At 51.0% G+C, this 26,910-nt stretch overlaps 3 protein-coding genes and 1 non-coding gene across 11 annotated transcripts; 3 read left to right on the top strand and 1 right to left on the bottom strand.

Annotated features, from left to right (window-relative positions):
• The first annotated feature begins 708 nt into the window (after positions 1–708).
• LOC140640709 (U6 spliceosomal RNA) lies at positions 709–812 on the top strand. Its single transcript, XR_012037350.1, has one exon. It is a non-coding gene; the product is annotated as a U6 spliceosomal RNA (small nuclear RNA).
• A 492-nt stretch (positions 813–1,304) lies between these two features.
• SDR39U1 (short chain dehydrogenase/reductase family 39U member 1) lies at positions 1,305–4,367 on the top strand. Of its 4 annotated transcripts, none has more exons than XM_072838063.1 (6): positions 1,305–1,437; positions 1,729–1,835; positions 1,920–2,210; positions 2,366–2,487; positions 3,255–3,398; positions 3,609–4,367. In XM_072838063.1, the coding sequence occupies exons 3-6, from the start codon at positions 2,200–2,202 to the stop codon at positions 4,019–4,021; spliced, it is 690 nt and encodes a 229-aa protein (XP_072694164.1). In that variant the 5' UTR covers positions 1,305–1,437; positions 1,729–1,835; positions 1,920–2,199; the 3' UTR covers positions 4,022–4,367. The 4 variants fall into 4 exon arrangements, with proteins under 4 accessions (XP_072694164.1, XP_072694162.1, XP_072694161.1 ...); XM_072838061.1 differs by having other exon boundaries at positions 1,345–1,447; positions 1,920–2,002; positions 3,675–4,367; XM_072838060.1 differs by having other exon boundaries at positions 1,345–1,447; positions 1,920–2,002.
• Positions 4,368–5,629: 1,262 nt separating this feature from the next.
• KHNYN (KH and NYN domain containing) lies at positions 5,630–25,321 on the bottom strand. 5 transcript variants are annotated; one of them, XR_012036342.1, is made up of 10 exons: positions 25,201–25,321; positions 21,967–22,169; positions 13,613–13,833; positions 11,657–12,771; positions 11,397–11,527; positions 11,215–11,311; positions 10,571–10,638; positions 9,538–9,631; positions 7,805–7,912; positions 7,583–7,599 (listed from the first exon to the last, which is right to left on the bottom strand). XR_012036342.1 is itself a non-coding variant. In XM_072838057.1 (9 exons), the coding sequence occupies exons 2-9, from the start codon at positions 22,073–22,075 to the stop codon at positions 6,720–6,722; spliced, it is 2,139 nt and encodes a 712-aa protein (XP_072694158.1). In that variant the 5' UTR covers positions 22,076–22,169; positions 25,201–25,313; the 3' UTR covers positions 5,630–6,719. The 5 variants fall into 5 exon arrangements, 3 of the variants coding, with proteins under 3 accessions (XP_072694158.1, XP_072694160.1, XP_072694159.1); XM_072838057.1 differs by lacking the exons at positions 9,538–9,631; positions 10,571–10,638 and adding an exon at positions 5,630–6,975 and having other exon boundaries at positions 7,498–7,599; positions 25,201–25,313; XR_012036343.1 differs by lacking the exon at positions 10,571–10,638 and having other exon boundaries at positions 25,201–25,320.
• Positions 15,387–18,133, top strand: CBLN3 (cerebellin 3 precursor). Its single transcript, XM_072838064.1, has 3 exons — positions 15,387–15,901; positions 16,206–16,325; positions 16,662–18,133. Exons 1-3 carry the CDS (start codon positions 15,602–15,604, stop codon positions 16,857–16,859), a joined length of 618 nt encoding a protein of 205 aa, XP_072694165.1. The 5' UTR covers positions 15,387–15,601; the 3' UTR covers positions 16,860–18,133.
• Positions 25,322–26,910: the final 1,589 nt, after the last annotated feature.

Raw genomic sequence — 26,910 nt, 5'->3', positions numbered from 1 at the left:
GGCCTAGGGACAGCTTACTATGTTTGGGGAGAGAGGGAGTAGTTAAGAGGAAGGTGAGGGGTTTCTTGAAACTCTGAAAGGGGGCAAACTGGAGGTAGGCGTTTTTCCAGAGAATGAGGGGTTGATCAGGATCTGGTATACCAGGTACATCAGATAACTTCAAGACAAATGTTACTGTCCAGTCCTCATTAGTTTTCTACAATCAGCGGTAAACAGGGAGTAGGAGTGAAAAAAGCAAAGTTAATGGTGGATAAGAGGTGCTAAGACAATTAAGTAGGGAACAAAACAGAAAGTAGACCTAAGGCAATAATGCAGCTAACAGAACTATAGCTCTGCCTATGCTTTCAAAGCAGGTCCAGGAACCAGGTGTCTGGACTCAAACTGACCAACGTAGATCACCTGGGAGGAAGTGCAGAGGGAAGAAAGGAAGGTCCTAGGAGCCAGCTTCCAGAAATACCAACATTTTAAGACCTGAGGGGAGGCAGAGGAAGCAACGGCAACTGAAAACAGACTGGAGCAAGACCCAGAAGAGAGTTGCGGCTTTAGCTGACGCCAAGAGATGAGCATTTCCAAAGGAAGCAAGTGTCCAGCAAGTGTCCAGTGAAACAGAGGTCCAGAGAAGTGACTGAAAACCGGGCATTTTGGTGACACGCGGACGGTGACCTTGGCGAGAGAGTCAATGAATGATGAAGGCCAAAGACGGGCGCGGTGCTCCCTTTAGCGACACCAACACTAAAATTGGAGCTTTACTGAGACTAGCATGTCCCCTACAAAAGGATGACACGCAAATTCGCAAAGCGTTCTATGCTTAAAAACAAAAAAAAAAAAAAAAAAAAGGAGTGAATTGGGGAGTTGAAAATGGGCACCACTCCATTGAGAAGTTTGGCCATGCAGACAAAGACAAAGAGAGGGCATCAGCATTCGAAGAGAAGGGCTGGAGCTGCCTTATTTTACAGGAGGGGAACTTTAGAAGACGGGAAGGAGCCTTCCAAGAGGGAGAAGCGATAAACCAAGAGGCCGGGTCGAAAGAAATCCGTAGCACGGGCAGACGGATTCTCTGGCTTCGCTACTGACCGACCCAGATTCCGACGCTTTGAGCCGACAGGCTTCCGGTCCGCGGGTCGGTCGCGGCTGCTGTTTCGTTCCGTTTCTCCACTAAAACTTTCCCTCCCCGGCCCGCCTCCCTCCTTCCTCCGCCCACTCGCCCGCCCCCGCCGCCCCAGGGCGACGCCGCGGCCTCCTCCGGGAATCCTTCCGGGTCGCCGGGCGGGGCCACGCCCCTTCCCAATCCCGCCCGCCCCCTCCCTCCCTGGAGCGCGCTGCCCACCGACGCATGCGCACAGAGGTCGCCTTCGCCGCCACGCTTGGGGCCTCCCCCCTCCCCGCCCTCCACATCTGCCTAACACGCAGGCGCGTTAGGTCCCGGTCGCTATGCGGGTGCTTGTGGGTGAGGGAGGGCGGGAAGGGCCGGGGGCGGCTTCGCGGAAAGGTTGAGACCGAGGTTGGGAGGTGGGAGGCGCGTTCTGAGGGAGGGCGCTGACCCGCGCTCGGGCGATCGTGCACCGGCCTTGGCCTCCTGCCTCAAGACGCCGAATCTCCCCAGTCCCAGGGCCCCGAGTCTCCTCAGCACCGCGAGCGGGGGCGAGGAGGAGCGGAGCAGAGGAGGGGGCCGGATGCGGGGACGGAGGGCGACCCCGAGAGAACAAATACTTTGTATTTTCTGGTCAGGTGGCGGGACGGGCTTCATTGGGACGGCCCTGACCCAGCTGCTGAGAGCCAGGGGCCACGAAGTGACTTTGGTCTCCCGAAAGCCCGGGCCCGGTCGGATCACGTGGGTATGTCCGTCCTCCGGAAGCCGTGGGAAGGTCTGGCTTGGCGGCGCCCCCGCCCACAGAAGAGCGCTGCGTTTTCTCTAATAGGATGAGCTCGCCACGTCGGGGCTGCCCCGCTGCGAGGCGGCTGTCAACCTGGCCGGGGAGAACATCCTCAACCCCCTCCGAAGGTCAGCCGGGGCCCTGGAGCGGAGATCCTTCAGAGCAGGGGGAGGACGGCGTGACCCTGATGAGAACCGGGAGCCCTGGAGAATGTCAGATTGAGAACGAAACTACTGCGAACCACGCATCGCTCCCCGCTCCTCCCTCCACACCCTCCTGCCCTCCTGCCCTCAGCTGTTGACTTTCATCCTCACTTATACTCAGGATGCCCAAAACGTATACCTTTTCTTTCTTCAGGAGAGATGGACCATTTCTCTAAGCCACAAGGCAGGGGTTTGCTAGAAATGGGTCTGGATGAGCCCCAGGGAAAGAGGAAGGGATATGTTCAAGAATGTATTTAGTGGCTTATTTCCCTCTTGTTTCTCCTGCAGATGGAATGAAACCTTCCAAAAAGAGGTTCTCAGCAGCCGCTTGGAGACCACCCAGATACTGGCTAGAGCCATCAACAAGGCCCCTCAACCCCCTCAGGCCTGGGTCTTAGTCACTGGTGTAGGTATGTCCCAAATCACCACCCTTTATATTAGCCAGAGGAAGAGAGGTTGCTCAGTGAGGGGCTAGCTCAGGCTCTTCTAGCTGTGCATATCCCAGAGCACTGGTCTTATCCAAGCATAGGAATTTCCTAGGCCCTCAATCCATGCATATTTCTCCAGGCCTTTGCATACTTTCACTGAGAAACGGGGATCTCTAGAGGAAGAGGGGATAGTGGCACTGCTCCCGATGCCTGAAAAAGTCCCAACTGCTGCCAAGTCCCTGCACAGGAGGACTTGTCACACCACAGTTCTTCAGGAACAGAACTCCTGATTCTTGTATTTCACCATTGAGACTAGATAATTACAAACAATTTTAGAATATATATCAGCCTCTATTCTAAGTGTTTTACACATATGACAGTGTTTAATCCTCACAAGAACCCTATGAGATAGCTACTGTTATTATTCCCATTTTAAAGATGCAAATAGGTTATATAACTTGCCTGAAGTCACAGGCTTAATAAATGGTGGAGCTAAGAGTAAATCTCAGGCAGCCTGGCCCCCAAGTCTTTACTCTTAACCACTACACTCTAGCAGCCCCTCAGCTTAGCCCTGCAACTAAAGATAAGTTACCCCAGGGCAAGAACAGGTCAACCCATGGAGTAGCTCAAAGGGAAAAATAAGGCACTGTCTTCCCATGGGAAGATCCCAGGGGGGCGAGGAACATCGGGTGCAAAAAGCCAGCCAGGACCAAGGACACTGGGGCAAACCAGTGCTGTTCCACCGGCAGCTTACTACCAACCCAGCCTGACTGCGGAGTATGATGAGGACAGCCCAGGAGGGGATTTTGACTTTTTCTCCAACCTGGTAACCAAATGGGAAGCTGCAGCCAAGCTTCCTGGAGAGTCTACACGCCAGGTGGTGGTGCGCTCCGGTGAGAACCAGGGGCCGGGGTTGGAATGTCTTCCCTGGGCGGGGGGAGTGGGGGAGCTGAGCTTTCAGAGAATGATTAGAGGCTGCCATTTCTGGCCAGCCTGCAGGTGGGAGGACCGAAGGCCCCAGAGAGCCACACCCCTCAGCTGCTACAGAGCTAAGTTGGCATTGGCTGAGGAGCCTCCTGCATCCTCCCTCTTGCCTGCTCTAGGGGTTGTGCTGGGCCGTGGGGGTGGTGCCATCCATCACATGCTGCTGCCCTTCCGCCTGGGCCTAGGGGGCCCCATCGGCTCGGGCCACCAGTTCTTCCCCTGGATTCACATCCGGGACCTGGCAGGAATCCTGGTCCATGCACTTGAAGCAAGCCACGTGCAAGGGGTCCTGAATGGAGTGGCTCCAGCCCCCACCACTACAAATGCTGAGTTTGCCAAGGCCTTGGGTGCCGCCCTGGGCTGCCCAGCCTTCATTCCTCTCCCCGGCATGGTGGTACAAGCTGTCTTTGGGCGAGAGCGTGCCATCATGCTGCTGGAGGGCCAGAAGGTGGTCCCACGGAAGACACTCGCCTCTGGCTACCGGTATTCCTTCCCAGAGTTGGGGGCTGCTTTGAAGGAAGTCGTAGCCTAAGTGGGAGGCTCCTGGCAGGGCCTGCAGCCTGTCCTTCTACAGAGGCTTGCTGGTTACAGACTGAATAGGTTCAGGTACTCCTCTGAGACCTGAAACTATCTGGTTCTTAGGGGTTCCTCACCCTGCCCTCCTCCTCATTGCTCTGTTGCTCCACCTTATTTAACTGATTGTCCACTGTCTCAAGGTTGCAGTCTCCTCAAATTGGGTCCTTAACCTCTTGACTCCTTTTAAAAGAATTTCCAAGTTTGGTTTCCCTTCCCTACATGTCCCATTACTATCCCAGTTATCCTTTGTGTTGTGTAGAAAATGTTCTGCGACTGAGACAATAAAGATAAATTATCTCACAGGCTTCAGTTCACCTCTCTGGCCTAGATTCTCCTGGAATTTATGTCCAAGAAAATGCCAGATGACTCTACATGGGGTTTTGAATGTTCTAATGGACAACATCTCTCTCTCTCTCTCTTGGTTCCTCCATTGCCAAGAGCTGGTAATAAATCCAGGGCATGAGGTTATAAAGGTGGAGACTAGAAAATGAGAGAAATGATGATCCATTTCCAGTAGGTTCTCTGGTCACCCTGCATACTTAATCCACACAGTGTCATTAGGGTACCATCAGAGGAAGAGACAAGGCCCCAGTCTAGAACAGCCTTCAATCTCACTGAACAGCAGTGAATTGATAAAGCAATCACACGCTGGTCTCCTAGATCATCAAGCTGCGGTAGGACAAAGCCAACATCCCTGTCTATAAGATGCTTAGGACTTACCTCTCATCTGATTGAGGCCACTTAGGCATTCAGGGTCCCTAGGACAAAAGGGCAGAGGATACCCCTGGCCTACTGCCCTGGTTATCTGCCATAACTTAACCAGTAGTTTCCCTAGCCCAAATTTGGGCCATATTAACCAATCTCCTTTCTTCCCAGAGGACTATGGGCTCTTTGAGTCATTGTCACTTCCTAACTAGCTTCTTCCCAACACACTTGCCCCCAGCTCAGGTCAGTACAGGCTAGTGGTGTAAAACACCACTGGGGAGGAAGGGTGAAGACACTGGGACCCTGAGACTCTCTCCATTGTCATCCAGCTCCCCACATTAGTTGCTAGAGTGAAGAACTGAGGTGGCAGTACTCAACTTGCTGTGCCACCCAGGGAGAAGTCACAGCCTGAAAAGGACCATGTCCAGGGATCTACCGCAGAGCCCAGACAGTACAGAATCCAGGGGCACCTGTCCTACTTCTTTATCTGATCTTGGACTCTTCAGGAAATTGGTGGGCTCTGCATTGTTCCTGAGGGAAGGACTGGCCTCAAAGGTAGAGGTCACAGAAAAGTACAGTGGGGGGCTGTGCTAAAGGAAGGTCTACTGACCAATACTGTCCACAGATGAAACTGTACAACTTGGAGGTAGTCAGTTTCCTGGCACAGGAGTTTAAGCAGATAAAGGACAGGATGTAGGAATCAGGATGGAGAGGCAAAGTCCTTCTGTGACAGTGGTTGATCTGGTGGCCAGTCAGGTACCTTCCAACTTGGGATTCTTTGGTTTTCACTTTCCAGAAAATTGGTTCATCTCCATATACCTCTATAAACCCTCCCACCCCCAAACACACACACACAAAGCAGAAGTGGGGCTCAGTTTATGGAACATGTGTTCTGTAAAGAAAATGCTGGGGTCAGATCACATTAACATTGTCATTGCAGAGCATGGCTTCATCAGTTTGGTGAACACTCAACACTTCAACAAGTGCATCTAACCAGGGACTTTCTGACACATTCGTTCATCTGTAAACACTTGAATGCAACAGGAGAGCTGCCATTTATAGGAACCCTGAGAGTATTTTGGTAATGCAAACAGTCACCCCTAATTAACTGTTTTGTAAATGTGGATTTGGGGGATTGCCCAAAAGGGACGCAGCCATTATAGGGCACGTTATACTGAGGACGCAGTGTTAAAATCTAGGGCCTGGGCCCTGGGGACAGAGGATCCTCAGCTCTGGGAAAGAGGTTTTGGTTAGGCAGCCTGTACAGCCACAGACAGACACACCTGAGACTTGATGCAAGTAACTTTCCTCCAAGGAGCTTTCCTCTATGTTATTTCTCTTCCCAGCCGCCACTTCTACCCCTGATTTACAGGCAGAAGTAAAGGCCAAGCAGCTCCATCAAGGTCACAGACAGACATAGCTGAGACCAGAAGCCAAGTCTCCCTCCCTCTGCCTTCTCCACCAGCTCCCTGCTGCCCCACTGTGACCCAGACCCCATAACACTACCCTCCCCGGGGCCCAGCATCCCGTTCAATGCACGCAGGAGCCCAGCCAGGCCTGGGAAGAAACCTGTCCCCGTGGCCATCCAGAGCCACAGCCAGGGGAAGGAAAGGCTTAGCTTCCTTGCCACCTGCTCTTCGTTTGCTACCCACCTCAGCCTCCATTCCAAATTCAGTCTGAAGGAGGAGCTGGTGGTCCCCATCTTCAGGACCTGCTCTTCCCAGTGGGCCCCCACTCCCTACAGAAACCCTGTACGGCAAGGTCAACAAGTTAAGGCTGAGCAGAACCTCCTGAGAGCTATCTGAGGTCCCAACTCAAGATGAAATCAAGTCACACCAACTCAGAGTGAGTCTAGGTCAGGGTCTGAGCAGCACAAGGACCCTCACAGAAAGAGCTGAGCTGGGCCAGGCTAGAGCTGATGGGGTGGCAGCCACTCGGGCAGGTGAGGCTCAAAAGTTGAGGCTCAGCAGGGCCTCTGAGAGCTGGTTGATGTCCCGGCAGTATGGCTCCCGCTGCAGGATGAAGTCCACCTTGTGGTCCTGGCCCCAAAACACCTCCAGCAGCTGACGCCGGAGCCGCTCTGTCTCCCGGGTCTTGCGAATACCACCACTGCCTTTTTCCTCCTCCTCTCTCCCTTGCTGCTGCTGCTGACCGTGATCTGTGAAGCCCCTGGAAGGATGCTGAGCCTTAGAAGCCCCCTGTGCCCTGGGAAGAAGCAGAGGGAACAAGAAGAGCGGATGAGCATCCTGAAGGGCTCAGCTGGGCGATTCCTGGCTTGGGAGCAGGGGCTGGGGACACCAAAACACAGTCCTGAAGTTCCCCCAGCTGACCACTGAGTGGCAGTATCAACCCACTTCTCCACTGAAGGGAAGCCCTGTCACTATTAGGATCTAGCTCTAGTCTAAAACATTGATTGCTTACTTAATGGTCCAGCAGACGGTGTGCTAATAAATTCAACTGACTGTAAGTAAAAGCAACCCTCTTCCAAATAACCCACCAAAACTACAGATTAGGGGAAGCTTCCCTCCCAGCCAAGAGGGCCTACGTCAGGATTTCCTGTCAGGATTTCCTGAAAAGCGGTTAAAGGCCAAGCCCACGGCAACTGGAACCACTACAGAATTAGTGGCCCAGATGAAGTCACACTGCCTCCCAAGTCTCCAGGTCTGCAAGGAACCTGCAGACAGAGGGCCAGGGCTGGGGGCTGCCTAGGAGAACCTGGGGCATTACCTGACTGGCTTCTTCAGGAACTCATCCAGCGTGGGGCCATTTCGCCCTAATGGGTCATCAGGAACCATGAAGAGGTTTCCCACAAAAGTGAAGGGCAGCAGGCTGGGTGCAGAGAGACAGTGTATGATCACAGAGGGGCCCTTATGAGCCTCCCAGACAGCTGCCACCAGCACCACCAGCCGTCTACTGGCCACCATCCTTCCAGATAATATCGAGCCCCTTCCCAGTCTTCACCCAGTGGCAGAGCAGAACCGGTTTAGAGAAAGATCTGACTATGCGCCCTGTCCTCAGGGGAGGGCTCCCTCACCGCTCCCTGATGATCGCCATCCACTTCTCAGACTCCTCCGCAAGGTCCCGGAACTGATCATTGGAAACAATGACCCCATCGGTCTCTTCAGCCAGCTTCACCATGAACCTGTCTCAAAAATCACAGCAGCCGTTCTGGGATTCTCCAAGGGCCCAACCCCAAAGAATATTATCAGCTCCCATAACCTACTTCTGGGGATGGAGATCTGCCCCCTCCCACCTCACCTTGACCCAACCACCACGTGACTGCCAGACTCAGGTGCCACAGGTTAAAGAGGAAACAAAGACGAATCCAGTGTTGTGTCCCAATGGCATCCCCTCCACCCACCACAATCCTCCACCCAACACTTTGTGCCTCATTAGTGAGAGACAATGAGATCTGGCCCCAGCTCTGTCTTCCACTCTGCCCCACCAGTCAGTCACAAGTCCATCATGTTTTCCCTCTGAAAAGCCTTCCACTCTACCCTTTCCTCTCCATTCCTACCATTACTCAGAGCTATTTGAACACTGCAGCTGAGACACTGCAGAGTCTCCTGAGAAGGGGATCCCCTGACCCCAACCATTTACCACCCTCCAGTCTTTCCTGACTTCCCCTAAACAAACCTCTGCCCTGCTTGCCCTTTATCTGCCGAACAAAGTCCATATGCCCAGGCCTGGAAGCTGAGGCCTTCTAGAACCTAGCTGGAGCCACCCTTACAGCCTTTTCTCTCCTGATATTCCTAATGTACTCTCAACCCTGCCAAGATCAATGATCAGATAACACCCCGTTCTCCAAACATGTCCTGTGCTGACTGCCACCATGTTTCTCAAACTATTCCCTCTATCTGGAGGTGTTTCCCTAACCTCACTGATGAACAGATTCATCCAGGGAGCTCTTAAATCATCCAGGGAGAGATGCCTCGACCCCGCTTTAGTAATTCTAATTCCACGAAACTGGGATAGGACTCATGAGGCAGTGGATGGGGGTCTTTGTTTTTTTTTTTTTAACAGGTTCAGAAACCAAAAGATGGGGGCACTTGGGTGGCTCAGTACTTGAGTATCTGCCTTTGCCTCGGGGCGTGATCCCGGGGTCCTGGGATCCTGGGATCGAGTCCCACATCAGGCTCCCCGCAGGGAGCCTACTTCTCCCTCTGCCTCTGTCTCTCATGAATAAGTAAAAATCTTAAAAAAAAAAAAAAGATCCAGCCCATCAATCAACAATCATCAATGATGACTGTTGTCATCAATCAACAAAAACTGGCCAATCCCTCTCTTCCCACAAAACCAGAAGGGGGGCTCTCTGTCCTCCAAGTTGCCACTGTGTTTGGTTCAGGGTTTGTGTGGGGTCTGAAGTCGATGATCAGGCCCTCCCTAATTCCCAGCATCCCCACCTCCTGCTGCAGGCCATGTGCCTACTGCTAGCTGCTAAGTGAGCAGGTGGTATTTGAAAGATAGTGTGGCATACAGGAGACTAGTGATCAGGATTCAGGGTAACAGATGTCTGGTTCTGAGTTTCTGTCTGGGAAACAAATGAAGGACATGACATATAAATGTACATGGTATCGTACAATATACAAAAGGTATTTGCAGGTTAAGGGTATTTTGCTATCGTGTTATATCATCTGTTGCTCAGCTGTACTCTTTCAGTGAGCCTATGCCACGCACCACTGTGTCACCCATTGTAACCAGACAAAATTCCAAATTCACATTGTGCTGTCTGCCTACTGGGACCTACATAACTGTACAGACACGTGCCTTTAAAATTCATTACAACTGACTCGCTCTTCAGTTTCAATTCTGTGTCAGTGCTGGTGTGGAAAGGTTCCATATCTTGGATAATCTGTGAAATCTAGACATAAAACAGAAGAGCAGTGGGAGAAAGTGAACTGCCTTTTTATAGAATACCATTTGCTTGTTAGGGAGAAAAAGTTAAGTATTCAAAAATGATAAAATATATCATCACTACAGTTTGAAAACTAGTCTCTTCTTTAACACTAAAAATCCTAGAGAATAAAGAACTTGTAGTTGTAAAAGATTTTAACTTGTTAATTAGGTTTTAAAATCTGGATGTGAGGGCGATCTGGCTGTGACATCTGTCACCCCATTGATCGCCAGGGTTGATTCGGCTGATCTGGCTGGCTAGGCGGGTGTCCCCTTCCTCCCTCACCGCTCCATGTGCGTCCCTCCCGAAGCTGCGCGCTCGGTCGAAGAGGACGACCATCCCCGATAGAGGAGGACCGTTCTTCGGTCAAGGGTATACGAGTAGCTGCGCTCCCCTGCTAGAACCTCCAAACAAGCTCTCAAGGTTTTAAAATCTGCCCACGTCTGGGGTGCCTGGGTGGCTCAGTCGGTTAAGCGTCCAATCTTGATTTCGGCTCAGGTCATGATCTCAGGGTCATGGGACAGAGCCCCGCATCAGGCTCTGCACTCAGCGTGGAGTCTTCTCCCTCTCCCTCTGCTCCCCCACCCTACCCCCCCCACTCCCCACGCTCCCTATCTCTAAAATAAACAAATAAAATCTTTAAATTCTGCTCATTCCCCACACTGGGTGTGTACCCAGCGGAGGGAATGTGCCCTGTATTTTTCATTTAAACAATTTGACATCTTTAAGTTCTCACTTTTCCTTTGCCACGTAACAACCTTGGTCAAGAGAGTAAACTCTCTTACCCTGTATCTCTAATTCTGTATGAGAGATGCAACTCACTACCACACTTGATTGGTAAGTGAACAGTTAAGAAATATCACTGTACTCTTAAAAAAAAAAAAAAGAAAAGAAATATCACTGTACCTTTGCCTAGCACCTTGAGTGAGGCAAGCTCTTTGGCTTGCTCCTTTTGATATTCACAAGGAGGGTGACTGCATGAAGAGGACCCAGAGATAAAAAAAGTTAGCCCACTAAGAGACTGGTGTCCACAGGCCAAGTCAATGAATAGTACAATATGGGGCTCAAATTCAGATCTTCCTAAGATCTAAGTCTTAGGAAGTCTAAGTTCAGTGATCTTTCTATTAGACCATGTTTTGTACAGTCTTAGCATGCATGGCTTGTGTCTCTTCATTTGACTTGTGATTTTGAATGTTTACTCTGGTGCTGCCAGAATGTTGTGGAATTTCTCTTCGTGTTTGGAAATCTGTGTTGTAAGAAGGTACCTGTCAGTTACTTACGTCACCAGCTAACATAAATACAAGACATCACTCAGTTTGATGAATGAAAAATGAATGAATGGGCCAACACAGTTGTCTACCACCTGCCTCATCGCGCCTGCAGGGCAGGTTTACTGGCCCATTCGTACAGGCACACGGAGGAATAACTGGCCATTTTCCCGTTACCCAGGCTTAGACACAGCACAGACAGGAGCTTCTGTCTCTCCCCCAGGCGCCCACCGTGGGAGGGGCCTTGAAACTCAAGACTGGGGCCAGGAGAGAAGCAAGTACCTATCGTCATAGGAGGAGATCCTCTTGCCATCCATGACTCGGGAGGGAGTGAGGGAGAGCAGACTGAGCGAGTACAGCTTTTGCAGGAAGTGGCCCTCTAGAGAAACAGAGGAGCACAACGGGGTTATCCTCAAGCTGAAGCGGGGCCTCTCCCAGGTTACAAAAGACCAGGCCCAACTCACCTCTGACCTTGGCATCCTTACTGAAGCGCCACTGAGGCACAAAGACAGTTATGTCACGGTGACCCCGGTCCCAGAAGTACTGCACAGCAATGGCAATGCCCCGACTGGAGAAGTAGTGCTGGAGGCCATGCCTGCGGTGGGAAGGGGTCAGCACTCTAGGGCCCCAGAGCAGGGGCCTCGCGGCCCATGTCCCCAAGGTCAGCAACACTGCTTGTAGCATTCCCCCTCCCCAGGATCCTCAGGCCCACCGGGGTACTCACACCATGGCCACATTGCTGCCATCGATGACAATGTGACGGAGGTCCGGCTGGCCAGGCACATTGGCGAGGCACAGGGTGAAAGGGTCCTGCAGGGCCTCCTGGAAACGCTGAGTGCCAGTCACCAAGTTGCCCCCTCGAGTGCCTCGTTTCCATGGAGACCCACGACCTCGAGCCACCACCTGCTGCTTGTCTCCCCTGTCTCCTCGGTCCCCACAGTGCCATGGGGGTTCGGGTGCAGGCGGAGGGCTAGGCACCCTTGGGGGTGAGGCTCTCCCATTGTGTAGCCGCTGGAGGAGGGAGGCTCCCCGGGGCTGAGCTGCCCTCTGATAGGGGCCCTGGGCCCCAGAAGGCTCACCCTGGACACAGAACGAACTTCCTCTGTCCTGAGGCATCCCCTCTTGCCCGAGGGCCTTTGCTGTCAGAGGTCCTACCTGCCCTGGCACTCCTCCTTCTGACTGTGATCTGAAAGCCCCTTCTTTCTCCCAGGCCCCTTCCCCAGGCAGCTCCTTCCACCCCAAATCCATCGCCCTGGGAGGACCCTGCTTCCCTCCCTCCTTCTCCATAACATGTCTCTCACCCCTTGACTCTCGCCACCCCATAGGTCCAGGGTCCACGGACTCCCTGTCTTCACTCAAGGGAGCTCTGACTCCCTGGTACTGAGCACCCAGTGGGCCTGGGCTCCCCCTATCCCAGAGGGGTGGTGCATGGGGCCCCTGCCCCCTGGATGCCTCCCGCACCAGGCTCAACAATTCCTCCTGGACAGCCGGGGGCAGCTGTAGCAGGGCCTCTCTGTGGGCATCCCCACAGGGCTGCAGCAGGGCAGAGAAGTCTCTCAGCACGCCAGCACCCTGAGAGGCTCCAGGGGCTCGCCCTGGCCGAAAGTCCCAGCTCAGCCGCTCCACCAGCTCCTCCACTCTGCTCTGAGCCATGACAAAAGCCTCGGTCAGGCCACTGACCATCAGCGAGCCGGGCGGCCCTGGCACCAGGTGAGCTGTTGTGCTCCAGACCAGACAGTCAAGGAAGAAGCCCTGGGCTCCCAGGAAGATGCAGTGCAATTTGGGTGGGTAGTGGACTTCATCCTGCAGCTCCGGGCTGCAAAGACCCTTCAGGAATTCCTAGGGGAGCAATGGAGGAGTGGGGGGAGGGGGGAGAACGAAAGGAAAAAAGGAGATTGCTGGAATTCTACATGGCCCAGTAGCCTCTTTAAGCCCATTGCACCCCCGCCCCCAACCAAGTTCCAGGAAGCCTGGACAGAGCAATGGAGCCCCACAGATCCTGAAAAAGGTAAGGATTAAAAAAGGGATCAAGAATCTACTTTTCATTTTTAGCTGATAGTCTATGGTTCATACTTCCATTTAGAACTTGACTCAATTTGAGATACTATTATAGTTAACTGAATATAATTAACGAGGCTGTCTCTCTAAATATTTATGCGTATATGTATTGTTTATTTCCACCATAATGATTGTCATTGCTAACTTTTGCTGAACTCATGCTTTATCCCATTCACAGTAAGCCTAATGAGGTGGACACTGCAATTATTCACATTTCATAGATAAGGAAATGGGAGACTCCCCCACAGGGCTGGTAGGTGGTGGAGCTGTACTGGAACCTCTGGTGGAAGGAAGCAATGCGGCCTGGCCTCCCATCCCCCAGTGAATTCCTTGGTAGGGCCTGCTTGCCCAACTGGATTATCTCCAATCTCCCAAACAGCACAGCTGATTTGAGTGGAATCACCTGTCTAAGTCTTGGCAGAACCTGGCTCAACACGGCTGAAATGAAACCAAAACTCCAGATAAATACAGATTTGCAAAGTCCCTCAAAGCTCAGAGCCACTGAGGTTGCCAGTAAGACAACCAAGGAGTGGAGAGATCCTCCCCAGCAGCCCCTCCTCTCCTCTGGCTCTGTGTGGGGGAGGGAGTCATTGTTCCCGAAGGGTCAGAGAGGGGTGTTCACCTTGGCTCTGCTGGCGTTCTCCTTGGGGCCCTCCAGCTGCAGCCAGATGTGAGGGTTCTCGGGACAGTCCTTCGGTAGGACACTCATCCCCACGCGGAAGATACGCTCCACGTAGTGTTGCTGCTCCCGCACCTTGTCCTCAGCCTCCGCAGACACGGCAAAGCGATCAGGGGACGGGGAGCCGGCCCCCCAGGTAGGCATGGCTGCCTGGCCACCCAGCCCTGGAAGGAGGGAAGCCAGCTCAGCGCCTCCTCATCCCCTCAAACCAAATTTTGCTCTCCCGGCCTACAGCAGCTATCAACAGGTCGCACCTAGTCACCAATCTAGTAAACAACCTGGGTCCGTCTAGGAAGGGAATGTCAGATTATCCAGAACCGAGTCTTCTCTCCGGAGAGGAAGTCCTGAGCACACAAGGCTGCCTACTAGGGATGGGCATCTGGCCTTTGGAAAAGGCTGACCACAGCCCCAAGCGGGAAGAGTGGGGGGCTCCAGCTCGGTCCGGAGGCCAGAAGTGCACAGATGACAAAACTGTTCCTCTCCTCGGGGTCTCCGCAGTCTCCGGGTCCAGCGCGGCCTCCTACGCACGGATCTGGGGCTTGACTTGGCAAGTCCTCCGGAGCCCCCGGTCTGCCATTTCCCGGGTTCTAGCCCCTCCCACCGCCCCCTCCCTCCGCGGCCCGCGGCCCGTCTCGGTGGCGCTCCGGCCCCGCCCGGGCCCCGGGGCCGGGCCGGGAGCCGCCCACAGCCGCCGCCCCCGGCCGCCCCTCCCCCCGGCCGCTCGGCCCTGGGGCGTCGGGCTCGGCTCCCGGAGCCCCGGCGCGGGGGAGAGCGCGCCTACCCGGCTCGGCCGCCCGCTCGGGCCTCGGTCCCGCCGGCGCCGCCCGGTGCCTGCAGGCCCCGCGGAGAAGGGCGGGACGGGGCAGAATCTGGGCGGGCCCTCTCGGAGTCCTCCCCCAACGGGGACCGGTCTGCACGTCGCGAACAGCTTTTTGAGTCACTTCCTGGCCCGGGGTGGAGTCAGCCAGGCCCCCCCCCACCTCCACCCCCGCCCTGGGCCGGCTCCGGGCCCTAGCGCGCGCCAGCCTCCGGGCTCCGCCCCGGCCCCGCCCCCCGGCCTCGGCCCCGCCCCCGGCCCCGGCCCCGCCCCGCCCCGCCCACTCGCCCGCAGTGCCCGCGGGCTCCACCTCCCAGCCTGCCTGAGCGGCTCGCCTCTGCCTGTCAGTCCGGTTTCTCTGCGTTCTGAGCCGCTGTTTCTCGGGAGAGAAGAACCGCTCGTTGAGAGCTGGAGGCGAAGAGGGCCTTAAAGGGACTAATCCAGTACCCTCAGATGAAGATGTGGAAGACCAAAGAGAGGAAGAGACTGGCCCACGGTCACAAGATACGGATACCGTTGGCCCAAGCACTTTCCACCCAGACAGTTGTAGGGAAAAGACAAGGGCGCCCACTTTCTTCCAGCCCCAGAAAGGGGCCACGGAGAGGGCTGTTGACTAGTGAGGGATTTTGAAGATAGATAGGAGGAACAAGGAGAAAGAAGGGGCTGTAGGGCTGTCTTGTGCACACGTGCACACTCACACACACACATTCCAATAGGCACATGTACACTGTTAGATGCATAGCAAGTTCTCTCTTGTCCCAGATGCCGCCTTCAGAGCCCTCCAGAAGGGCTGCCCTGGGCTCTGGCTGTAGCCCTCCTGAATGGCTGCTTCATCCCTCCTCTCCCTCCTGGAGCCCAACTGCTGCTGTCACTTCATACCCTGCCAAGGAGGAGGGAACTGCAGTGACAGCAGGAGAGAGAAGCAGGACAGACAGAGTCGTGGGGCACAGAGAGGTATGGAGAGAGATGCTGAGCCCAGGGAACACGGAGCCCCAGAGAGAGAGGGCTGAGGGGCGGAGCTAAGGTAGTGAGAGTCTGAGGGAAGTGGGAACTGAAAGGAACAGCAAGAAGGGGCAGGAGACAAGAGGATTTGTGGGTCACAGAGCCCCTCGGCCATGCTGGGAGCAAAGCGACACTGGTTACCAGGTCTCCTACTCAGCCCCAGGGTGCCCTTGGCACTGATGCTCCTGACCTTAGGGTGTGGATGGGCCCAAGAGGGGGCAGAGCCTGTCCTGCTGGAGGGCGAGTGTCTGGTGGTCTGTGAGCCTGGCCGAGCAGCTGCAGGAGGGCCTGGGGGAGCAGCCCTGGGAGAGGCACCCCCCGGAAGAGTGGCATTTGCTGCAGTCCGCAGCCACCACCATGAGCCAGCAGGAGAGATCAGCAATGGCACCAGTGGAGCCATCTACTTTGACCAGGTAATCCCCTTGCCCTTGCCCTTGTCCAGACAACCTATAAGGACCTGGAATCCACCGCCCAAAACCACTTTGCTCTTAGGGAAAAGTCCCCTTCTGCAACCAGCTGCCCCTCAACCCTACTGCCTGGCTCCTTTCCCTACACTCCCACCCACATCCCACCTTGTCCTTTCTCACCATTTCGTTTGAATCTGTGCATTCCTCCCTGTTCTTATCTCCTTGCCACCCTTTCTTTTCCTTACTCACTGCCCCACTCCACAACCTAGTGGTTTCCTGAACCCTACTCAGCAAAGTCTACTTCCCACAGGTCCTGGTAAACGAGGGTGGTGGCTTTGACCGCGCCTCAGGCTCCTTCGTGGCCCCTGTCCGTGGTGTCTATAGCTTCCGGTTCCATGTGGTGAAGGTGTACAACCGCCAAACTGTCCAGGTGACCTGTGTGCTGGGGCCCTGTCGTGGGTCAGGAGGGGAGGAGAGGGAGGGGGAATAAGTGGAGTCCAGCTGACTCATAGGTAGACCCTCCATTGATGGGGTGGGGAGGAAGCGGGTAGGAACAAGGGAGGAAAGGGCCAGCCTAGCAGCGAGGGTGGAGGAAGTAGAGTCCAACAGTGACCACCTCTCAGCCCTCCTACCAGATTGTACTGAGCCCTTGGGAACTGTGAAAAGTTCCTGAGAAAAGAAGAACTGAGAAAAGAAGAAGACCTTGGGAAAGTGGGGTCTTGGGAAGAGGGCTGCGGAGAAGAGCTAACTGGACTCACCTCCCCAGGTGAGCCTGATGCTGAACACATGGCCTGTCATCTCAGCCTTTGCCAACGACCCTGATGTGACTCGAGAGGCAGCCACCAGCTCCGTGTTACTGCCCCTGGACCCCGGGGACCGGGTGTCCCTGCGCCTGCGTCGGGGGAACCTACTGGGTGGCTGGAAATATTCGAGTTTCTCTGGCTTCCTCATTTTCCCACTCTAAAGGTTCAAGCCTTTCAAGGACCAGAATCTAACCCCTGACCTCTGACTTCTGTCCTCTCCTGCCCCTAAAGCAGCATCTTTGGGGAAGAAGAGAGGTTCCCTCTGGCTGCCTATATTCAACCTTCTTGCATGGGACCCTGTGCCTAACACCCAAGGTGAAGACTAGAGCTGTGGTGTCTGGGGACCTGGCCCCTCTTACCTCCCCTCCCACCCCCAGGCTCCCACTGCATCTCTTTGTGCCTGCAGGGTTTGGCAGGTAGGGAGGCCTGTGCTACTTTGCAGACTCTGCTCTTCCTGTTCCTCCACCCCCAGCTTTCTGCTCAGTGCTATTTGGGGACAGGTGGCACAGGTGAGCCTGACAGGCCCCCACAGGGGCCCAGATGGACCAGCCTCAGTGTAGCCTGCAGGCTCCTTCCTATGAGGTGTGCCAAGCATCATAGATCTTGGCCAGCACAATCAGAAGCTGAGCCAGCACCATTGGGCTAAGGCAGCAGAAGAGTTGGGAGGGCCACAGAGTGGCCCAGAGCCTGTGGCCAGTGGGGCAGGAAGAGCTTGTGCCCAGCCTGAACACAGTATACGTGTTTCATTGACATTGGGGCAGCCAGCAGGCAGTGAAGCCAGGTATCTATCTGTTCTAGGTTCCAGATGGACTCTGGCCCTCCCCTCCCCATCCACGACATGGGGTGTGTATGTTTGCTCTAGCCAAGAGTGGGTGTACTGAGCTTCTTTAGACAGCTGGGGGTAGGGGTAGAAAGTCATACATGAGCAAGTATAGATCTCCAGGCATGGAACATGTCAGTGACAAGGCCACCACCCAGAACTGCTCCACCTTTGTGATCTGAATTTAAGCCACTCCATACTCTGACAGCCACCTCCGTCCTCCCAGCTCTCTCAGCTACCTTCACTGTACCTGCTCCAGACTATCCCTCAGACTCTCTTCTTTCTCCTGATTTGTGCTGCCTTGTCCTCCTTCTTAAACTTCCCACCATCTTGGATGTGACTCATCCCTTCAAATGCTCTCCTGCCAGTATTATAAAATTTCTCTGTCTTACCATGCTGTCCCGTTCTCCCAGTATGGATGAACCTATCAGTAAAGCAACTAGAGAATGATGGTCAATGGGAAACTGCAGGATCACTGAAGAGACAAGATGCCATTACAATTTGGATCAGGGGTTACAGGATACAAGCAGGTATGTTGTTGAGAAGATAAATGTAAACTTGCATATTCAAGTCAAATAAAAAAGGAAATTAGTAATGCTTGCATTAAATAGGAAATACCAATGTGAATTTGTGGTTTTCAAAAGAAATAATTCTCTCAAATGTCGCTAAAGCAGCCTGGAAACAACATACATCAGGAAAAATCTGATATGCATTCTTAGCACCTAGATTTTAGCACCTCAAATATTATTCACCCTTAAAATAACTCAGGGGGCAGAGCTCCTGGCTGGCTCCATCAGTGGAACATAGGATCCTTGATCTCAGGGTTGTAGGTACATACCCCACATTGGGTGTAGAGATTACTTAAAACTAAAAATCTTTAATAAGCAAGCAAACAAATGAATAAAAAGAACTCCGTGTTCCTTGGAGAATAGCTCCATGTCTTAAATAACTCTAGGTTTGGAACATGTTGTTAGGGTGTCTCGGTGGCTCAGTCCATTTAGCATCTGCCTTCAGCTCAGATTGTGATCCCAGGGTCCTGGGATGGAGCCCCGCATCAGGCTCTCAGCAACATGGGAAGCCTGCTTCTCCCTGCCTTGGTCTCCCTTCTCTCTCTCTCACTCTCTCTCTCTCATGAATAAATAAATAAAATCTTTAAAAGAAAAAAGGAACATGTCAATGACAGAAAGCAAGGATACTTTTTAAACTATATAAGGGAGAGCTGAAAAGACAGGAATCCGTCTTAAAATGCTCCCACCTGACATGTTGTGACAATTTGATCATCAAAAGAAAATAATAGGGGTGCCTGGGTGGCTCAGTTGGTTAAGCTCCTGCCTTCAGCTCAGGTCATGGTGTCGGGTTCCTGGGATCAAGCCCCGCCTCAGGCTCCCCACTCTATGGGGAGTCTGCTCCTGCCCTCTTCCCCTCCCTCTGCCCCAACCCTGCTTGATCTCGCATGCACTCTCTCTCTCAAATAAATAAATAAAATCTTAAAAAATAAAAAATGAAATAATATAATTAATTGGAACAAGTGAATTTTTAAAATCCGTACTCTGTAGCAATATTCAAAAAGAAAAAAGTCACTATAAAGTGTGCAAAAAGATAGTTAATATACCAAGTGGAAAAGAACAAATATAATAGTGTATTTTTAGTTAATTCTGATAAGTAGAAGAGTATAAATATAGTAGGCATTTTATCTCTTCATAAGGCACACTCATTTCTCTTATCTGTTTAAGTAGCAAGGGGTGAACATAGAGCTGTGAGTAATTCCAGAGAAAGTTGGAACTGTATCAAGAATGAAGAAGACTGATTGGCACCATCTGGTCATATATTACAACTAGGAAGAAAGGGAGTCCAACAGTGTGTTGCAAGATGATGAATTAGCCAAACATCCAAAAGATAACTGCTCATAGCTCAAACTTGACCCATCATCTCCTGGGAAAGGGAGCCTCTATAGTACAATACTAATTACAATGAGATTGCAGTAACAGTAAACGCAAAATAATAACGGCTTAACCAAGAAAGATTGTTTCTGTCTCACATAGAAGAATTTGCAAATAAAGAGTCTAGGGCTGGCTCGCAGTTTATGATGATCACAGCTGAGTTTCCCTTCTTGCCGTTTTACCAACTTTAGCATGCTGTCCTCATGGCCCAAAATGATTCCTTGCACTCCAGCCATTACATCAGCCTTCCAGCCCCCCAGGAAGGAGGAAGGAAGAAAGGGCACACCACTCTCCTTTATAGAAGCCTTCTGAAAGGTGTATCCCTCTCACTGCCTAGAATTTAGTCACACCTGGCCACACCAGGCTAGAAAGACAGGCTAGGAAGTAGAGTCTATTCCAGGCAGCCATGCTCAGCTGAACATCAGGAGGTTTTGGGGGTTTTTTTTTGTTTTGTTTTTGTTTTGTTTTGTTTTGTTTTTCATCAGGAGTTTTATAATGAGGAAGAAGAAGAAACTGCATATTGAGGGGAAAACAACTAGATGTTTTTGAAAGTGCAAATGGGCTACATAAATTTGTAAATAATGACAATGACGTTATTGTATTGTTTTTCCATTGCTGTGTAACAAATCACCCACACATTAGCTGCTTAACACAACACGTAGCAATTATCTCACAGTTTTCTGTAGGTCAGAAGTCCAGCAGAGTATGACTGGATTCTCTAGTTGCCGTTTCATAAGGTCAAAAGCAAGGGCTGCCTTCCTTGCTGAAGGGGAAGAACCCACTTTAAAGCTCATTTACAGTTTAGTTCCTTATGGCCGGAGGACTAAGGTCCCTGGCACCCACCATCTTTGAGCCAACGGTGTTGGGCCAAGTCCTTTGTACACTTTGAATTTCCCTGTCCTATCCATGTCTCTGACTTCAGTGGAGAAAGTTCTCTGATTTTATGTGATCATGTGATTAGATTGGGCTCACCTAGATAATCCGGGGCTCACCTAGATAATCCGGGATAGTCTCCCTATTTTAAGCTTAATTACATATGAAAATGTCCCTTTTACTGTGAAACATAATTCAAGTTTCCAGAGATCAGGGCATGGACATTTTTGGAATATCCTAGTCATTAAACTTATAGATGGAATCATCTAAAGGAAAAGCATCCAGCTACAACACACTAATCACATGGAGGGACACCCGGGTGGCTCAGTGGTTGAGCAACTGCCTTTGGCTCGATCCCAGGTCGAGTCCCGCATCAGGCTCCCCACAGAGAGCCTGCTTCTCCCTCTGCCTATGTCTTTTTTTTTTTTAATATTTTATTTATTCATGAGAGACAGAGAAAGAGAGAGAGAGAGAGAGGCAGAGACACAGGAAAAGGGAGGAGAAGCAGGCTCCCGGCAAGGAGCCCGATGCGGGACTCGATCCTGGACCCCAGGATCACATCCTGAGCCTAAGGCAGATGCTCAACCAGAGCCACAGAGGCGTCCCCCTTCTGCCTATGTCTCTGCCTCTCTCTGTGTCTCTCATGAATGAATAAATGAAATCTAAAAAAAAAAAAAAAAAAAAAAACACTAATCACATGGAAAAAGTGTGGGCTTGAGAAATCTCCACACTACACAAGGTAAGCACTAGCTCAGACTTTAGTCATTTTATGTGATCCGATTGTGATCCCAACCAGGTATTTGTTGATTAGTAATAAAAAACTTCATTTGCACTGAGATAATGTTCTTTTTTGAATATATAAACTGAAATAGTGTCCATCTCTTGAGTCTACAGACACATTTTTATGATAAGTGTAAGTATAGGTGTGATAAATGTCATGGTCCTTGTAAGATGTGTGTGCTTTACCAAAATAATGCTTTTAGAGCAGTTAATACATTATACTGGTGATCTTATCTAAATATATACAAAGAAGGGAGGCGGCCTGGAAAAAAATAAAAAATAAAAAAAATAAATAAATAAATAAATAAATATATACAAAGATTTAAGTTTACAATCAAAGTTTAAATAATTTAATTTGTAAAATATGTCTATTTTGATTTATTGGGCATATCAATCAGGTTTAAATGTTTAGACAATTTTGCTAAAGTAGGTTTGTGAGGTAAATAAACAACAAATAAAGCACGGATGGTGGTTAGTGTTTATCTCCAGGTACAAAAACTCCTCAGACTTTAAGGATCCTAATAGAATCCAGCTATCCTACTTCCCTGTGCCCACATCCCAGCAACTGATTGCAGCAGAAAAATCCCACCACTGAAAGATATGCTGTAGATCTAAATTCATGGTGTCCAGCCACCCCTGGTCCTCAAGCCTCCAAGCAAGTCTTCTGTGGTTTCCTCTACCAGGTATTTCTCTTTATCCTCCTCTGCATCCAGAGACTTCTGTTCTCTCCTTAAACCTTTTACACCTCCCAACTCTGCCCTCACTGTCAGCAGCAGACAGCCCCTCTTTCTACTTCACAGAAGAAACAGAAACCCCAAACAGGAACTCTTCCCACCACCATATCTAGAAACTCACCATTCTCCTCTCTGCTTCCTCCTATCTGGCTCAGTAGAAGACGTGTCCGTCTTCTTGTCAGGGCAGCCATCTGTATGCACCAGTCATGGAACTCGCTTCCTCCAAACATCCCCTCTTCTTTTCCTCACTTCTCTCTTGCAGGTGCAACTTCTCTCTTTCTCCCCCTACCTGGCAGTTGTTAAAGAGACTCAAGTATCTTAAATCTGAAAGAGAAAAAGACGGGTATGGAAATAAGTGGAGGTCTATAGTTATCCTTGGCTCTATATGCCCCTCAACTGGTTGGCGTCATCTCTCCTCCCCTTTAAAGTCGGAGTCAACTATGCTCACCAGTTTCTCACCTCTTAAGTCAACTGTGGCCTTCCTGCTCCACCTAAACTGCTCTCTGCTGGTCACTCACAACTTCCATGTCACTTAAGTAAATGGACACGTCCTCGTCTCTTCTGTTACTCAGGCTCTCCCTAACATTTGCCCTTGTTGACCACACCCTACTACTAGAACTCTGCACCAGTCTCCCTGACTATCCACGCCTTCTGGGCTTGCCCTCTATTCTCTACCTGGTCTCCAGTTTCTTTTTCAGGCTCCTCTACCTCTGCCCATGTCTTAAATGTTGGTTTTCCTCAAGATTCTGCCCTAAGATCCCTTCTGTCCTGACACACCCCCAAAAGTTTGAATTCCCATCCATGTGCTGATGGCTTCCACATTCATTCTCTCTACCCCTATCTCCCTCCTAAATGTCAGACTTATACATTGAACATCCCACCGTAAAGTCAACCTAAAATTATCGACTTTCCTCCCTAGATCTGTCCTCTCTGCGTGTCTATTCTCTGTAAATGGAATCTCCCTGTTGCCCTAACCCAGCCCTAACCACTGTCTTCCCTTCTTCCCTCTCCCTTTCCCCAGTAGCCGATCACTTACACCCATGGGTTCCATCCATTGTTTTCCATTCACCCTGGCTCAAACTACGAATCTCCCAGGTGGAGTTTCCCAAAAGCTTGCTTGCTTGTTTTTTGTTTTGTTTTGTTTTTTAGGTGAGAGAGGGGCAGAGGGAGAGGGAGAGAGATCTTAAGCAGGCTCCACACCCAGCATGGAGCCTGATGCAGGGCTCAATCTCCTGACCCTGAGATCATGACCTGAGCCAAAATCAAGAGTCGGATGCTTAACAGGCTGCACCACCCAGATGCCCTAGCTCCCCAAAGCCTTTCTCCAGTTTCACCTCCCTCCGCCCATTCTCCACACTGGGACTGCCATAGTGATCTATCTAAATGAACTTCACTGCTCACAGCCCTGTACGGGATGGGGCGTGGGGGAGTCTCAGAAGACTTTCTTAGCGTGGGTTTTGAGATGCTTGGCAACACAGCCACTGCAAACTCTCCTGCTTCATTTTCACCATCTCCAATAATGTGGAGGCTTACAAAGTAGCACCAGGTACTAGCTGAGGGAAAGTAGCACCATCCTCTGTTGGGGGACCTGGAGCTGGAGTATTAATTAAAAATATGCAGCTTATGACTTGCTGAATGAGGAGGCACAAGCCACCCACATAGGCATCCTAGGCAGGTAGCTAGCCCCTTCCCCGTCTGAGCTCTCACCCGAGGTAAGTGAAAACCCCAGGGCCATTTTCACTGAAGGTGTGATTTCAGCACAGGACACACAAAGGAAGTAAAGACACAAAATTTATGACTTTCAAATCCCAGAATTGGGGGGCCTGGGTAGCTCAGTCAATTGAGTGTCTACCTTCAGCTCAGGTCATAATCCTGGAGTTTCAGGATCGAGTCCTGCATCAGGTTCCCCGATCAGCAGGAATCTGCTTCTCCCTCTGCCCCTCACTCCACTCATTCTCTCCCTCTCCCTCTCTCTATATATATGTCTCAAATAAATAAAAATCTTTTTTAAAAAATCCCAGAATTGGGCGAGGGGGCACACAATGAAGCAAGGGAAGAGCAATCATCTGTCCCTGGTCCTGAGTGAATGAGCAGAAGGTAGAGAGCAGGGTAATAAACCCCTATTATTCACAAGGTGGTTGGCACGGAAGTCACTAAAATGTTTGTGGGCTCAACTCTAAGTGGTTATTTTCATAGGTGTCCCAGGAAAAGCAAAGCAGGAACTTGGGGAGGCGGCATCCTAAGCCCTGATCCTTGAAAATGGCCGAGCCTCTGGGCATGAGCAGGGTGGTCATACAGTGAAATGCCCAAGCAACAATTCAAAATTGCTGTTTTTCTCATCACACCTCAGATTTTTTCAAGTCAAAATTTGTCACGACCACATACCTGGGTGGCTCAGTGGTTAAGTGTCTGCCTTTGGCAGACACGTTATGATCGTGGGGTCTGGGATCGAGTCCCACGTCCGGCTCCCAGGAGGAACCTGCTTCTCCCTCTGCCTATGTTTCTGCCCCCATGTGTCTCTTGTGAATGAATGAATAAATGAATGAATGAATGAATAAATATCTTAAAAAGTCGTTCTTAGACCCACCCAAGGGAAATCGGGACCTATTTTAGTTTGTAAAGCGTCTTAATCTGCACCAACCTGAATTGGAGAAATCTTAACTGACACTATAACACATTAATGCAAGATGGTGAGGCCACAGATTGAAGGCAGATAGAGGCGATTAACTCTAGCAACCAAGTGAGTATGCTCGCGTGAGAAGCAGTGAGCATAGTTGTTAAGATGGTGGCACAAGAGCCTCTCACTTAGTAGCCACACCGTGACCTTCCATGACTTAACTTCTCTGTGCCTCATTTTCTTCCTCTGTACAATGGAAAAAATAATTGTATCTACTCCACAGGGTTTGGAAACACTGAGACCAGTGCCTGGCACAAAGCAAGTACTTGGTACATGTAAGTTACTGTTATCATTTGGATTTAGTAGCTAAGTTAAAACTGGTGCATGTCCCAAAGATTCTTGGGCAATCTTTAAAAAGCAGGTAGGAGGGTGCCTGGGTGGCTCAGCAGTTGAGCGTCTGCCTTTGACTCGGCGTTATCCTGGTCCAGGGATCGAGTTCCACATCCGGCTGCCTGTGAGGATCGTGCTTCTCCCTCTATGTCTCTGTGTCTCTTAGGAATAAATAAATAAATAAATAAATAAATAAATAAATAAATAAATAATTTTTTTAAAGAGGCACTGAGATCCCAGGCGCCTGAGCCACAAGCTCCTCTCACATTCTCTCTTACTGCCCTGTATTTGCTTGTTGAATCGTCACCCTCACTGAGTGTGGATACCAAAGAGGCAGAGATTCATTACCTGCTACCCACGCCACACCTGGACAGGGCCTGGCACATAGTAGGTGCTCCATGGATATGAATGACAGTGTACACACGAACTGCAGAGTTCTCCGGGAAGACATTTCCTTCTTGCCACTCCATACCCCTGCCAGTGCTGAACAGAAGTTTGGGCAGGTGAGGGGCACCTGGGTGGCACAGTCAGTTAAGCATCTGCTTCTTGCTTTTGGCTCAGGTCGTGATTTCAGGGTCCTAGGATGAAGCCCCACGTCAACCTCCACACTCAGTGTGGAGTCTGCTTGAGATACTCCCCTCCCCCCACCACACACGCGCTCTCTCTAAAATAAAGAAGTAGGGGATCCTTGGGTGGCTCAGCAGTTTGGCGCCTGCCTTCGGCCCCAGGCGTGATCCTGGAGACCCGGGTTCGAGTCCCACATCGGGTTCCCTGCATGGAGCCTGCTTCTCCCTCTGCCTGTGTCTCTGGCTCTCTCTCCCTCTGTCTCTCATGGATAAATAAATAAAATCTTTAAAAAAATAAAGAACTAAAAATAAATTGATAGATAAATAAAATCTTAAAAAAAAATAAGTTTGGGCAGGTGAAAAAGGTAGCAAGAAGCAAAGTCCCAACGTTGGGAAGTTTGGCCACCGTTAAGGAAAGTCTCTGAGCCTGAAAGGCAAAAGCAGCAATAGTCCAGGAGCAGGAAGAGAAATGTTAGCTGGCGTGTAATTGGTGTAGTCAGCTTAGGCTATTACAAAATGCCATAGACTAGGGGGCTTACACAACAGGCATTTATTTCCCATAGTCCTGGAGGCTGGACATTCAAGATCAAGGGGCTGACAGATCCAGAGTCGGCTGAGAGCCCACTTCCTGGCTTGCAAATGGCCGTCTTCTCACTGTACCCCACATGGTGGAGATAGAGCAAGCTCTAGCCTCTTTCTCTTCTTATAAGGACACTAATCCCACCATGGAGGCTCCACCCCAATGACCTCAACTAGCTCTGGTTATCTCCTGTGGGCCCTTCTAATAATACCTCTAATATCTAATAACCTCCTAATAGCATCCTACTATAGTTTAGGGTTTCAACATATGAATTTGGGGGGACTCAAACACGGAGTCTGTAACAGTGATGAATGCTTATACCATACTCGGCACCACAGTACCTCTTGGCAGATTATTTCATGTAACCCTCTCACCGTCCCATAACTTGGGAATCGTTACCCTGCAGCAGATAGATGGGAAAACTGAGGCTTCAGGAAACAAGGCACACAGTAGCAGACACCGAGTCAACATCCAAACCTAATTCTATCATGTTTCCAATACAACTAAGCTTGGCCGGCGCTGACGCCATTCTCTCAGGCCAGCCTTCATTCATCCAGTTCTTCCAAGACAAGAACTGGAAAGAGCACCGGCATGGAAGTACATGGCCTGGGCTCCCCTCCCACCCTGGTTCCACCTGGGTGCCAGTCTCCTCATCTGTAAAATAAGAGCATGGGTCAGATAAGCTCAGAATGGTGATGCCTGGAAACTGAGTGGCAAAAAAAATTAGAGAGGAAAACAAACCATGAGACTTCTAACTCTGGGAAACAAACGGTTGCAGAAGGGGAAGCAGGTGGGGGGTAACTGGAGGGCATTAAGGAGGGCATGTGCTGTGATGAGCACTGGGTGTTATACTATATGCTGGCAAATTGAATTTAAATAAATAAATTTTTAAAAAGAGAGAAAGAAAGAAGA

The sequence above is a fragment of the Canis lupus genome, chromosome 9 (assembly GCF_048164855.1).
Source record: "Canis lupus baileyi chromosome 9, mCanLup2.hap1, whole genome shotgun sequence".
Classification (NCBI taxonomy): domain Eukaryota; kingdom Metazoa; phylum Chordata; class Mammalia; order Carnivora; family Canidae; genus Canis; species Canis lupus.
Note: the sequence above shows the minus strand (reverse complement) of the source record. Positions and strands in the feature narration are given on the sequence as shown.

What these genes read in the sequence shown, in the direction of transcription:
- SDR39U1 (XM_072838060.1), top strand. An exon ending in ATCCTCAACCCCCTCCGAAG is followed by an intron (nt 2,003 to 2,365) that starts GTCAGCCGGGGC and finishes TTTCTCCTGCAG; the next exon opens with ATGGAATGAAACCTTCCAAA. An exon ending in CCAGGTGGTGGTGCGCTCCG is followed by an intron (nt 3,399 to 3,608) that starts GTGAGAACCAGG and finishes TGCCTGCTCTAG; the next exon opens with GGGTTGTGCTGGGCCGTGGG.
- CBLN3 (XM_072838064.1), top strand. Translation starts at nt 15,602, where the DNA reads ATGCTGGGAGCAAAGCGACACTGGTTACCAGGTCTCCTACTCAGCCCC. An exon ending in GAGCCATCTACTTTGACCAG is followed by an intron (nt 15,902 to 16,205) that starts GTAATCCCCTTG and finishes TACTTCCCACAG; the next exon opens with GTCCTGGTAAACGAGGGTGG. An exon ending in ACAACCGCCAAACTGTCCAG is followed by an intron (nt 16,326 to 16,661) that starts GTGACCTGTGTG and finishes TCACCTCCCCAG; the next exon opens with GTGAGCCTGATGCTGAACAC.
- KHNYN (XM_072838057.1), bottom strand. Translation starts at nt 22,075, where the DNA reads ATGTTTGGAGGAAGCGAGTTCCATGACTGGTGCATACAGATGGCTGCC. An exon ending in GGCAGCAATGTGGCCATGGT is followed by an intron (nt 11,528 to 11,656) that starts GTGAGTACCCCG and finishes TTCCCACCGCAG; the next exon opens with GCATGGCCTCCAGCACTACT. An exon ending in TTCCTGAAGAAGCCAGTCAG is followed by an intron (nt 6,976 to 7,497) that starts GTAATGCCCCAG and finishes GCTTCTTCCCAG; the next exon opens with GGCACAGGGGGCTTCTAAGG.